The sequence below is a fragment of the Halichoeres trimaculatus genome, unplaced genomic scaffold (assembly GCF_033239565.1).
Source record: "Halichoeres trimaculatus isolate MK-OKI-2021-1 unplaced genomic scaffold, fHalTri1.1 fHalTri1_scaffold_21, whole genome shotgun sequence".
Classification (NCBI taxonomy): Eukaryota; Metazoa; Chordata; class Actinopteri; order Labriformes; family Labridae; genus Halichoeres; species Halichoeres trimaculatus.
In genome coordinates this window covers 19,528,660-19,542,374 of record NW_027437199.1, presented here as the reverse complement: position 1 = coordinate 19,542,374, position 13,715 = coordinate 19,528,660, and the positions used below count along the sequence as shown (strand labels likewise).

The 13,715-nt window shown below is 40.2% G+C and overlaps 1 protein-coding gene across 1 annotated transcript in view; it reads left to right on the top strand.

The window, feature by feature from the left end:
• The window catches only part of LOC141810857 (protein O-mannosyl-transferase TMTC2-like), a 77,387-nt gene that overhangs the window by 9,151 nt on the left and 54,521 nt on the right, over positions 1-13,715 (top strand). The window contains exon 2 of the mRNA XM_074698694.1: positions 11,866-12,475. Within this exon, the coding sequence (XP_074554795.1) occupies positions 11,866-12,475 (610 nt within the window). The remainder of the gene's footprint in view (positions 1-11,865; positions 12,476-13,715) is intronic.

Here is a 13,715-nt window from a genome sequence, read left to right as displayed (position 1 = left end):
AAGGTTAGGTTAGCTAGTTTGCTCCTGCTACCAGCTAGCTAGGCTTATTGCCTTCTTACTTGAGCTTTATTCGTTAGCACAAGACTGGTTTCAATCTTGTCCAGTAATTTTGAGCAAATGACTTTATTTCTCAAAGGTCACAACCATTTCTGAAATGTTGTTTTCATTTCAGTCATTGAAGGTGTGGGAAGAGGGATTTAATGGTGCCTTGAAATTGACTTAGTATGTCAACTAGACAATGAACAATCAAGTGTTATCCATGCAAATACTTCATCACTGAGATACTGCAATGACTGATATAAAGTGAATGACAGAATATTTTATATCTTATCTTTATATGTATCTGTAATCAACATCTGTAACTTTAGCTTGTTTTTCTGTTTAAATGTTTTAAAAAATACAGTTTTTGTGTTGATTTTTTTTCTCCTCAAACCCAATGAAAACTACTGAGTGACAGACTCTGCAGCAAAATTGAATGAGGAATTGTTAGTAGAAGGATCTATGGTTATATTCAAGAAAAGATTTCTTTCATATTACCCTGCAGCTCACTTGCTCTGAACATAATGAGCAAATTGCCGTGCTGGCTTTTTGCTTTAGATTTCATAGCTGGAAAATGAGGCTGTTTTTCTGGCAAATGAAAAGGCTGGATAATGCCTTATTACTTGGATCTACAGTATCTGTGAAAAGCATTCATGATAACTAAAAGCTCTGAAATGTGAGTCAGCCATCATTTTAAAATAATCAATTTAAAAATTACTACTCAAAGAGTCTTTGTAAACGGCTCCATTTACTGATTAGTTTGTCTTTCAGCTGCCAAACCCCACCTGGTCTCAGATGATGACTGTCAGACTAATACCCTGAAATCGTCCTGGCTCATTGAAGCACACACAGCATACATTTGTGTTTACTGCAGTGAGCTGACCTTGGCTTTCTTAAAATTAGCTGTTCTACTAATCAGGAAACCAACTTCAAGGGGACATGAAAGCAAGTCTTTGGCCTGACAAAAGAGAAACAGCCAACTTCCTGTCACTTAGTTTAGACTGTTCCAGTCTCTTTGAAGCTCAAAGGCCTCGGAAGAAATCCATCACTCCTGATTGGTTGCCTGGACAGGGTAAGGATGTAAAGGAGACTTTATCTTAATCCTGTATGAGTTGAACATTGGGGCAGCCTGATTCATTGATAAGAAGGATCCATCAGCAACTAAACTCTTTAATGTTTGTATTGCTTTGTTAGTACGTTTTTTCTGAAGAAAAAAAAAAATCAAACTCAGAAAAAAAAATTGTAAATGATGAAACCAACTGCTCTCAGAGGAAAATGAGATCAGCAAAAAACTGACACTAGAGGGGTGGCGGAGTCTGCTACACGTGCACCAAGTATAAAAAGAAGCTTTTCCTCTGTTTTTGTTTGGTCTATTCATCATGAAACTGAAGAAAAATTGCAGACACATGAAAATCAACCAATTGAGATTTTTCTTTGATTAAAAATGTCCTTCCAAAGGACTACAAAGTTTTCTTGGGAAACTGTTATCTATCTGCTAGGCAAACACTGCTGAGCCAAATAGTCAGCGTAAATGGTAAGTCCCATTTCCACCAAGTAGTCCAGTTTGGATCACTACAGTTTGATACAGTAGCAGCACGACACAGTGTACCATGCTAATAGATCCAATGAAGAAGAAAAATGGGAGACATAAACCAAAGACAACGATGGAAGACATCCAACGATTTGTCTTCTTTGTGATTGGCATGTGACTTTTTGTTACAAAGTGCAATCAAGCTTTGTTTCTGAGAGGGCTGTGTGCCACCAGGAGAAATACAGCAGCTGACAATTCTTTCGAAACCATAGTAAGTGTGACAAGTGCAATGAGCCAATTGGCTGCAGGTGCTGACATTAAGTGCAATAAGATTTTGTTTGTTTGTTTTTCCTATGTAGAGTAATGTATCCGTAACTAACCACAATTAATTGCTGCAAAAGTATAGTTCAACTTTCAATATATTCAATAATCAGTGCTAAATATTCACGAAGAGCTGGGTCTGAGACCATCTGACTCATTCTACTCCTGAGGACAAAGTGGAGAAGGGTCAGATTAAGTGCCTTAGTGTTCCCTGAACAGATGAGTCTTCAGACATCTCTTAAAGTAGAAAGGGACTCTGTGGATTGTATAGAGTTAGGTAATTCATCCCACCATTTTGGAACAACAGAGGACAAGAGTCTGGCTAGAGATTTGGAGCCGCGCTGGGCTGGGAGCACCAGACGTCTTTCACAAGCAGAGCATAGTGGGCAAGAAGGAGTGTAGACCTGGATGAGGGACCCCAGGTGGGCAGGAGCCGGCCTTGTCAATGTTTTGTAAGCCAGAAGAAGAGCTCTACCTTCTTGGGTCAGATCGGTACATCTGGCACCCCAATAGTGTGGGACAGTTTGACTCAGTTTGGGGATCTGTCAGTGGAAACGCCACAAAAACCCCTTTATGGAAACGGGGCTTTAGGAGACAAAAAGGAAATCATTAAGCATTGAGGCTAATGATGTCAATGGATCAAACCATTTCTAATCGATTCTGAACAGTAACTGGTTGTCTTTCCCAGTCCACTCCAGTACTCCAGTAGCTTTTCAAACCCCCAGCATCCCAGCCCAGACTGGTTACCCTCAAACTCTCAATTCCAGTGAACTGAGCCTCAGCGCCACCTGCTGTTTCGGAAATTACCCACAAATTCTGTGCAAAAATCTTCAGCTTCACCATAGATGGAAAATTTGTGCCAATGTTTTTTTTTGTATTCAGGAAATATTTTGTTGTACTTGTATATAAAGCGTCAAACAAAGGTTATTTTTCGTCTTGTTAAGGTTTTTCTTTTTGTTCTTATAAATAAATATGTTTTGTACTCAAAGGAAAGAGATGTGTTTTTTAAGCAAAAGCACGCACACTTTGTACATGAATAGAATTGTCTTTTTACAACACCCTCTTTGTAAAGTTTTTGGCAAGAATTTAGCTTCAGTGACAAAACTCCTTGTGTCGTGGTCTTTCTTAACACCGTCAGGATTTGTATTTGCAGAAGTAATCCTTGCTTGAAGTTTATAACTGTATGTTTGTCATTATCCATTCAACCTAAGATTAGCTTAGTAGCTTTGCACCCTTGGGTAAAAAGCTGGGAGCTGCAGGATGAGACATTTTAAATATCAGAGAAAGGATAGAGCCACTGGACCAAGAATGAAAGAGAAAAATGTAGGTTAGTGCCTTGAATACAAAGTGAGTTTGATCATTTGTGTTTCTGGTTTATTTTCAGAAACGTGCAAAAAAAGGAAAAGATTATATGTGTCCAGTTTTTCCCTCGTTTTCCTCGTTTCTCATGCAGTCAGTGGAGTTAATCACCATTCACACTTTTCAAATGATGGAAAGAAACAATTGCTTCTCAAAATCTGCCAGTAAATGTCAGATTTCTCACCAGCAAAGGGAAGAGCCTTTGCATGCCCAGTCATAAATCTTTTCACAACTAGGCTACTGGCTTACTGACAGAATTTTTATGAATGCTATCTGAACATTTCTGCATTTTCCCTCTTGTCCCATAATCGTGCCAGCTTGGCGTGGGAAGCAGTGTGGGAAAGTTGGGTGCCACTTCTGGTTGGGGGTTATTGTTCCGCCAGTGGTGTCACTGATGTGGGATTTTTGAACACACCCTTAAAGCTCACTTCCTGAGCTTTCCGCTTCCAGATAGAAAGAAACTAAACAGATAAAAATAGTTGATAGAAAAGGGATTTGTATTAGTTTCATTGCATTGTTTTTTGAGCATTGTTGAATTCTAGCAGCAGAAATATCTACATTTACATATCCATCAGTATTTGCATCTTCCGTTTTCGTCTCCATCACCAGCCCCTCCCTCATTCGCCTGCTCTAGTGCTGTGGCCACATACTGACAGGATTATAGGAGCTATTAGCTAATACATAAATCACTGAGGCCCTGGATCATTCAACGTAGCACTGTGATGATGGGGTCAGTATCTAGGATGATTAAAATAGATTTGAATATTTTAGAATGGAATAAAATTTCAATACTTTATTTATTCCTGAGGGGAAATTCAGGAGGAGTCACAGCAGCAATCAAGAAAACAAAAGTAAGAAAGTGTATAAAAAGTGCAAAAAGGTCCATAAGAAAACAGATGATGACAGCTTGTCCGTCATTGTCCAGTTCAGCCAGTCTCCACCTCCACAGGGTCCAGGACTGAGCTTCTTCAGCAGTCTGTTCAGTCTCTGTCTCCTGGATCCTGTCTGCTCACAGCAGGTGAAGCTCTTCCAATGTGGCGTTGGTGTCTGATGTTAGCTCCGTTAGCCATGTCTGTGAATAGCATGATGCTGCTCTGCCTTCTGGTATTCCCTCTGTTGCTGGGTTAGCACGGCTAGCTCGTCCATCTTATTGGAGATAGATCTTATGGTCCTAATAACAATGGATGGAAGGACAGGTCGATGTAGTCACTTAGCTCACACCTGAGAACTAGCATTGTCATTCTCACCTCCTTCTCCTCACCTTGTGGGGAAACATCAGGCCTTGCACCAGTTAGCACTAACGTGCTACAGGCTGCTAACAGCTGATTTCACAATGAAACAATGTAGCCATGGTTACATGGAGGATCTCCAGACAAACACAGGAGCAAAAATAGTAAAAATATCACAGAATAAGGGATGAGTACCTTTCACATTTGAAACAATATGGTACTGACACCCGGTACCTGGCAAACGGTACCGGTACTCAACGGTACCAATTTTTGGTACTTTTTGTGTTTATGTGGTAAGAAATAACATTTTTTAAATAATAAAGTATAACGTTTTTTTAATTCAACATATTTATTCTTCATTATTTAAACTTGCAATGCTGTGTTCATGTCCAGCATAGAAAATCGCCTACTCTTCCACTCCCTCACAGTCACAAGGATGCATTTAGGTACCTAAACATGGTGCCTTTTGATTTTGCATTAATCGGTACTCGGTACTTTTGACAGGATTCAGTTGGTACCTTTAAAGGTATCTAATTGGGTACCCATCCCTTCATGGAAGACACAACCAGTTTGGAGTGTATGACCAACAAATGAGCCATACGAGACCCACTCCAAATACAAAGATGACGAAAAAGAGAGGAACAAATTTCAGGAAACGGACAAAAAGAGAGAGCTGCAGCAGCAGGCAACCACAACCAACAGGGCAGCACCTAGCGACAAATGAGGATTATAAAGAAAATGAGATTACCGCCATGTGTTGGGTTGGTTCATGTGGTACCACACAATACCCGTGCCCAGTTAGAGAGACCATCGAGATTAAATTTATGGGATTTTTAACCTCAACCAGCTGCAGTGTTTGCTGGGAACAGAGCCAAAATAGTGCTTTCAGGCCAACTTTACGCACTGTTTCATGTAGACCACAGAGGGTGAGCATTGGACATTCACAGTTGAAGTATGGAGCCACAAATGCACAAGTAAGTTTTAATCAGATTACCCACTGACCCCCTGTGCATGTCTTTGAAACTCTGTGCACTCTGTGATCACTTTCTAATCCTGTCAGTATTGGATTAATGCCGAGGTGATCCAGGCTCTGACTTCTTCCAAACACTCATAACTGCCTCCTCTCTATACTACACACAGCCTCTTATTCCTCTAGTACTGTGTGTGGGGCAGAATGTTGAAGATAAGATCAATACGTGATTGAGAATGCAATGAGAGCCTTGTTTTTCATACACTAGTAATTAAAAGGTATGATTAAGTGGTGATTTAATTGATTAATTAATTAGATGTTTATGGTTGTATATTATCCAAGCATATTCTCCTGACAGGTTTTTGTGGGCTAATTTAGCAAACAAAATAAAACATCCCATCAGGGGGCAGTCAATCAATCAAGCAGTCAGAATGAGTTTACACGGCGACACATCACAACAAACATCTCAGGAAGCTTTCCACAAACATTAATAAGGATAGACATGCTTAAGTTTTATTACAGAGATCCAACAGCATTAAGAAGTCTTGTTGCTTCTGATCTTCACCCAGCATGAGTAGAGCACTTTGCAGTATTTACAAGTTACAATTGTATGGAAAAATGCCCTTTAAAAGGCAGGAAACTTTGGTAGAACTAGACTTTAGACAGCCATGATCCACCTTGACTGTTTTGGAGTCAAAGACTGAGTCCATTGAGCCGTAACAGCCCGAAGTCTGGCAGGTCAACAGCAAAGTACAGGAGAATGCACAATATGCCTGTTTTGGTGAAGCAGGCTGGACCAAACAAAATCTTAAGTCCCGTTTCCATCAAGCGGTTCAATTCGGTTCGTCTTGGCACAGCACGCATTTTACGGCATTTCCACTGACTGATCCCAGGACAGATCCTCAAATAACCAAGATGAGCCATCCCACTTTTTGGGACCCCTTCCATACTGGTGCCATACTAAACTGATCTGATCCCAGAAGATGACGCTACAACACAGCAGTTCGTTGACTGCTGAGCAGTTCATTGATTGCTGTTGCACGGCCTTCAGGTATTTCTCCTGGTGGCACACAGCCTTCTTTGAAACAAAGCTTGATTGTTCTTTGTATCAAAGAGCCACATGCTAATCACAAAGAAGACTAAATTCTGGATGTCTTCCATATTTTCTCTTTGTTTACTGTGTCGCGTTTTTCTTCTTTGCTAGATTTATTAGAGGGGTACACTGTGACGTGCTGATGTGGCGTCACGCTATTATTTAACTGATGCGGCTATCCCCATCCAGCTTACACGCCCCCTACCACTTAGGGGCACTGTTAGCTGTGGAAACATTGAAACAGGACCAGGCTTAACCAATCTGGCCAAACTGTGCTGATCCAAATCAGACTGTTAGGTGGAAATTGGGCTTCAGACTGGTTTTAGGGTGAAACGCAAAAGTTTTGTTGCGTTCCACCCTCGCATTTACATGGAAACGATGTTTCAGCCGACCTAAGATGCAAACTTTTGAAAACGGTGTCCAGAGTGAGATTTTTCTAAAATGCTGCAGACACCGTTGCTGTGTAAACAATAAGCCGGCGTTTTAGGCGGAGACGCTGACGTCACACTCTGCTTTGCGCAAGCGTGTACAATAGTCCAATAGTACCGTTGTTACGATTATCACGGACTACCGTGTTGTGCTTGTGCTGCTTAATCTGCCATATCTGCTGACTGTCTTTTAACAAAGTGTGCATCTGTTGCTTCAATTTTGAACTTAGTATCCCCCAATACATCAGATGATCGGCCAAACCCTACTTTGGTGGAGATCTCCCAAAAGTGGTATCTCAACAAGACAGTGATAGCGCAGACTATAGGCTTGGCATGCTTACTACAGCGTTTTCAGTCCCTCAGCATTTCGGTGTAAAAGCAGATTTTTTTTCACAGCCTTTTCACTGCGTTTTAGCGCTTTCAGGTGAAACGTTGTTGTGTAAACGGGGCCTTAGTTTGAGAGCAAGAGGAAAAAAAGGAGATGGAGCTTCTAAATGATTTGAACTACAGACATAAAGAAGCTGCAACTTGCTGCTTCTCTGCACACAGCTTCTCACTCACTGAACAATGGTACCTCAAAAACTCAAAGCCAAATATCTGAAGGACACTTTTTATTTTGAGGAGGGAATAGCAGAGACTTGGTTATCCTGATTTTCTAAACATCTGTGAGTGAACTCTGCTCCTCCTTTGAAGTATTTGTGGAAAATGAGAAAACAAAAAAATGAGTTTTAAGTTTGCCTCATTGTAGTCTTCTCAATTTGCTGGGCCACATTGTGTTTTTATGCCAAATTCTGTACAAAAAAAAGGTGTGGATCATTTTTGTATTTTCTTATGATATTTTTTTTTCATAATCTGTGAACAGAAAATTTTATTGACTCATATTTTACATATTCTATGCATATCAATTGCCCTGAAAAAAGCCCCATTGTATGCTTTATGAAGCAGGGAGAGCAATGAAAGAGCAAATCAGTATTGGTGAGATCACTTTTGGGAGCCTGTTCAGCACTGTATTTGCATATTGAAAAGACAGACAAACAAAGACAGCCAATTTTCTCTGAGAGCAGTAGACAGGTGAAAAAAGACCACACCCTTCTACAAAAACCCAATCTAGCGCATATTTTTAGAAATCCTCTTTTTTCACCCCCTCTACCTACAGAAAAAGAAGTGTCCGACTATAAAGAACCAAACCGTCCTGTTCTTAGAGGACTGTGAATAGAGCCCCCCGCTGTCAGCCTGCCTGCTCCACAGCTGCAGGCTGAATACAGAAGCCCCCCCGCAGCAGGAGCAATCACTACAGTAGAGCACTCCAGCAGCAGGGCTGCAAAGACAGGTCTCGATGAAGCCATCAGTCTGTGGTCTGCTGCTGTTACACATGCACAATCACAAAAAGACACACCTTTGTATGTTTGTTCCTTTTCTTTTTTTGTAAAAAACATTCACTCTCATCTGTTTTACATTCACCAGCTTTGAAACCTTCACCCCTAATGCATTCTTTTCATCCTCCAGAGCTGGGCAGGAGCAGGGAGGGAGATGAGGGGGGTAGTGGTGCTGATTTGAATATTTTAATGAGTTATCACCAGAGAGTATTGAGATCTGAGCCGTGCTGACAGACCCATGGGAGTCCAGTGAGGGTGAATTCAGCCAAGTTTGGATTTGGTCATGAGTTATTGTTTTTAGGGACAGGAAGGAAGAAAAATATTTGTGTTTTTGGTGTGCAGAACATTTTATATTTTCACAGAATCAGCCGTTATGAATCTATAAAGACTGAAACATAACTCAAGGAAACATGACTTTGTCCATAATTGTCAAATTTCAGTGTTCACTGCTCCCATCATGTCATCTGGGATTTAAAATGTTTTTTATAAATATCAGCTCACTGCAGAGCTACAGTTAAAGGAAGTTTTCTGAGTGATGTAATGCGTACAGTCTAAGAGCCTGAGAAACTTACAGTGGCTGTTCGCAGAGGGAGAACAATCCTGGGAAATGGAGGAATTTACTATAGCTCATGCGATGACAGGGCTGCAGGCTTGAAGGAAAAAACAATTAAAGCAGGATTAAGGCATTAAACAGTTCTCGCCTCAACAGATTTAATGTACTTTTCTTTTTTTGGTTTTACTCTGAATGTAGCTTCAGCTTTGTTTCCCCTTTTTTTCTTTCTCCTCCTCCTTCTTTATGTACTCAGTATGATGTTACAACCTCCAGACAAAGGAAGTGTGTGGAGGGCCCCCAGACGCTGCATTTTCCCTCCTTGGTCTGCCACGCAAAACATAGACAAAGCCCTTACCAAAACCAGTTCAAGAAGAAGACTGTTATTTAATTTAAGTTATTACGGATGCGTAAATAACAATATGAAAATATGATATTGAGTTACACAATATGTCTGAATTTGTTTGTTTTTCATTAAAAGGTCAAGATTTCATTGCTTTTCTAATACCTGTATTAAATTCTTGGTTATTCAAATTCCTATTACAGTAAAGAAATATTTCTTTAAGCAAAGTTTTAGCCAGTGACAACCAGTTTGCATGTGTGAAACCAAATTAACCTTGTTAAGCCTGACCTTTCAAAAAGTAGCCAAGAAATTTAAATCTTTCAGAACTGGGATGTTACTTAATCCTAAAGGCAAAATCCACTATTTTTTTTCAAATTCATTATGGTATATGTTTGGCATCACATTTGATAAATTGGGCAGTTTGGCAACTTTCTTAGTAAAGCTTTTGGTAAATATTTAGTCTTTTAATGCAGAAAATACTTATTTTAAAACATAAGCACCAACTTATGTTTTTATACCACAGCTTCCTAAAAATTAGCAATGTGAAAGATTTCATGAGAGCAGCCATTCTAAAAGGGCCAGAATACAAATACAACACAATACAAACCACAGAGAGAGAGAGAGAGAGAGAGAGAGAGAGAGAGAGAGAGAGAGGTCTTTAAAACTCATGTTTCAAATAAAGGGTTTAACCTTGAAGGAAAGTCTAGCACATTTCGCCTTTGCCTGTTGACACTGTGGCAAAAATGATCCTTTATCTAAATATGGCTGCCTTTTTGTCCAGGTGTCAAAAATAAGCACAGATATCTTTCATGTATGCCAGGTTTTTATGTCTTGTGGGCTTCTCCCTCCCAGCAACGAGCTGTTGTAGCTGCTAGCCGTTCATCTCTCTTAATCCCTGTGGCGAGCCTCTTTGTTGCAGACTGTAAGAGTACATAAACGCTGTTTCAGCCTCTGTAATGAACTGCTCATTATAAGAATCCACAGATGCCTCAGGGGCGTGAAACTACACCTGTCCCCTGCTCTGTGTGTGTTTGTGTGTTGATAGCTGACATATGTGCATGCTGAGTCCATCTAATGAAGGGAGATACAATACACACTGTCCTGTTTAATGAGCCAGTCTGTGGTCAGGCTGTTACATTTTAAATCTTTATTTAATCTGTCTTTTAAACTTCACTTATAAATGGATCACCAGTCAGCTCAAATTTCCTTTTTTTTTTTTTTTTTTTTTTTTTTTGTTTTGACGTTCTTACAAGTATTCATAAAAGCGTTAAGGCCAGAGATAAGGAAGAAAGAAGGGATTGTTTCTTTTCATCAAACACTCAGGGAAAGCTTTGAGGACAAATTCATTTAAGAAAAAAAAAACTTATTATGGAATGTTAAAAAACATTTTTACATTTAAAAAATTCTTCAAATACAACCTTCTTTTTCCTTTTTTTTCAGATCAGACTTTAAGTCTTAAGAATAATAAACTTTACTTCCTCTAGCTACTTTTTTCCATCCTTGATCAAATCTAATCTTTTAAGATTTAAAAATTCTTCATAATTTTGCATGTCCAAAGTCTGGCCCAAGGTCAGTTTTCTTATGGCTCCTGGCTTTCATCTTCTAATGAATCAGTTACAGCGTTGGAATTGATCATGTTCTGAATCATATGTACATTTACATTTTCTGTCAAGTATGCTTACAAAACTTAAGTACATCATGTAATGTTTCGTAATACTTCATCTGGGTTGAGCATAGGCTGGTTGTAAAAACCTACAGCTCTGTACATTCTGCAGAAACTCAACAACTCTTACAGCCAACAAGTTTAAATGAAATTATTGATCATGATGTTAAAGATGAGCTTTATAGACACTGATTATTAAAAAAAACTCAGAAAACACAAGACTACATTACAGTTATTGCAAAAAAATATGTACAGGCATGCAGCTAATGTTTTGGTCTCAAAACGTAATTTGTAGGTATAAAATAGTTTCAAAAACAATCAAAATGAAATTCATACTTTAAAAAAATTCTTACATATTTTTTCCTATTTCCTCTAATGGAAAACATCTTCCTCGAGACAGAGTTAGTTTGGTGATTTGTATACAGCACTCATGGCTACAGACAACTGATGTCTTGTCTCCTGATTTCTTTAAAAGGGAATTACTAAATAAATAGCTATCAAACCGAGTTTATACGGTTAATAAATATGGCTCCTGGTCCGTTTCACAAAATCAAATCTGTTTGTTTTTGACAAACTTTTTTTAAAAACTTTTTTCAGCAACTGCTTTGAAAAAGGGGTAAGGTTGAAAGGGTAGCTGTGAGCTCCTGAAAAGTTTCAGCCAACTCTGTAGCCCTTTAGCTTTCAAATCTTGATTGAAATTCAAATGTTTTGGTAAAACTGACAAATTTCTGCGGTTTAGTTCACTTCCATGCCTCTCATTTGCGTCTGTCTCATCTGATACACCAAACAGTAAAATTTGAAATTCTGTATGAACAATTTGGTTCCAATAAATCTTGAAGACAATCATGTATTGCCCCCAAACATTTAAGTCTGTAAAACATGATTTAAAATGACTTCAGCTGCTCATTCATTCTGAATGAACCAGAGTTAGTGAGTAAGACATTTTCTCTTCTTTTCTTTCAGCCGAGCCATCAAGACCAACCAGGACCTACTCCCTGAGACCCCGTGGACGAACATCCTGTATGATGACTTCTGGGGCACTCTGCTCACTCACAGCGGCAGCCACAAGTCCTTCCGTCCACTCTGCACCCTCTCCTTCCGCCTAAACTACACCCTTCATGGCCTGCGCCCGTGGGGCTACCACCTGCTGAATGTTATTCTTCACGCTCTTGTTACCACGCTCTTCACCTCCTTCAGTCGCCCTCTGCTGGGTGGAGGACTTTGGAGTCTGCTTGCCGGCCTTCTTTTTGCGTCCCACCCGGTTCACACTGAAGCGGTCGCTGGTATCGTCGGGCGGGCGGATGTAGGCGCTGCCCTGTTTTTCTTGCTGTCTCTTCTCTGCTACATGAGACACTGTGGAGTGCGCAGAAAAAAGTCATTTCAGAGCAGAAAATGTGACGGCTGCTCTGGCGCTCTTTTCTGGAGCTGGATGCTGAGCAGTCTTTGGTGTGCAGCAGCCAGTATGCTGTGGAAGGAACAGGGAGTGACGGTGCTTGCTGTGTCGGCTGTCTACGACCTTTTTGTGTTCCAGAGGCTCCAGCTTCGACAGGTGCTCCTCCTCTTGCTTGGAAAGGTAAATTAATAACCTCACAAAGCGGATGTAGCATTCACTGGCTCTTAATTCGACTTCTCTACAGCTCCAGCTTTTGTCCTTTCCTCTGAGGCAAACTTCCTCCCGTCAGCTGTTAACACTTCCTGTGTGGTGGATTTAGCTTTGCCTTTGTGCAAAGTGTGTGTTTACTTTTCATTAGGAGTGTAATTAGGAAATCTGTTCCGCAGCGTGGTGCATGAAACCAAGCTACTCTGATTTGTCTTCTGCTAAACAGGAAAAAATTATGCACTGGGGAAGTTTTCTTCTTCCTTACAACTTCACTTTGCTGCAGTAAATAGATGCACATTAATGCAAAGAAATTTAGATTAGGATCTCAGCCTCGTTATGTGCAGCAGTTGTGCAAGAAAAGCTATTTTCAGGGTGAGTTGTTTTTGTTTTTGAACAGCCAAGAGGTGTGTGCAGAATAACAATTACACATCCTGCAAAATGATTTGGTCCATTTCTCTATTTTGAGGACTTCCATTCCATTTGATTAGAGGAAATCCTCCTTCGCCAACAAGATGGTCCCTATAAAAAACACAAATAGCGTGACTAAAGTGAAGTGAAGTGAAGCATGCAAGGGCAGTCCAGCTCTAAATGTGTTTGTGTTTGTGCTTTTAAGAGGCCTTTTCTTGAGGAAACAGCTGCAAATACTTCTGTTTGTCGCAGGATAACCTTGTCCACAGAGATCACACACACTGAACTTAGTATGAATTGAGTTTACAAAAGCAGCAAAGGAAGCAGAGGGGCACAAGTTAGCTTTCTGCTAACCAGGTATGTGTCAAATGCCCGTGATTAGCTTGTGCTAACATGCCAAGTCAGGTACACGGCTTTCGAGTCTCTCCCACTTAGGAATGCGATGCTACAGGTGGTCGCTGGGCTAGTGAGTGTGTTCACATGGTCACATTTAGAGGTTCTGGGTGTGGGCTGCTGCTGGCACTGAGCCAAAGAGGAGTAGCCCAGTTTGAATGTTTTGTTTACTAACAAGTAGCAAAAACTCCTGCAGACTCTACCTTTAAGCATAAATGAGGACTAATGTTTACGACTAACTCTAGTCGCACTTAAGTCGCGCACACAGAGACTTTAGACTTGACTTGGGCTCGTGTTTTGGGGATCTTGAACAATCATTTTTCATGTATTAAGATTAGGGAAATGTGACCCCTTACTTTTTTCATGGTAACCATGGTAACCACTTTACCCATCAGGTATGTGTCTCACAGTA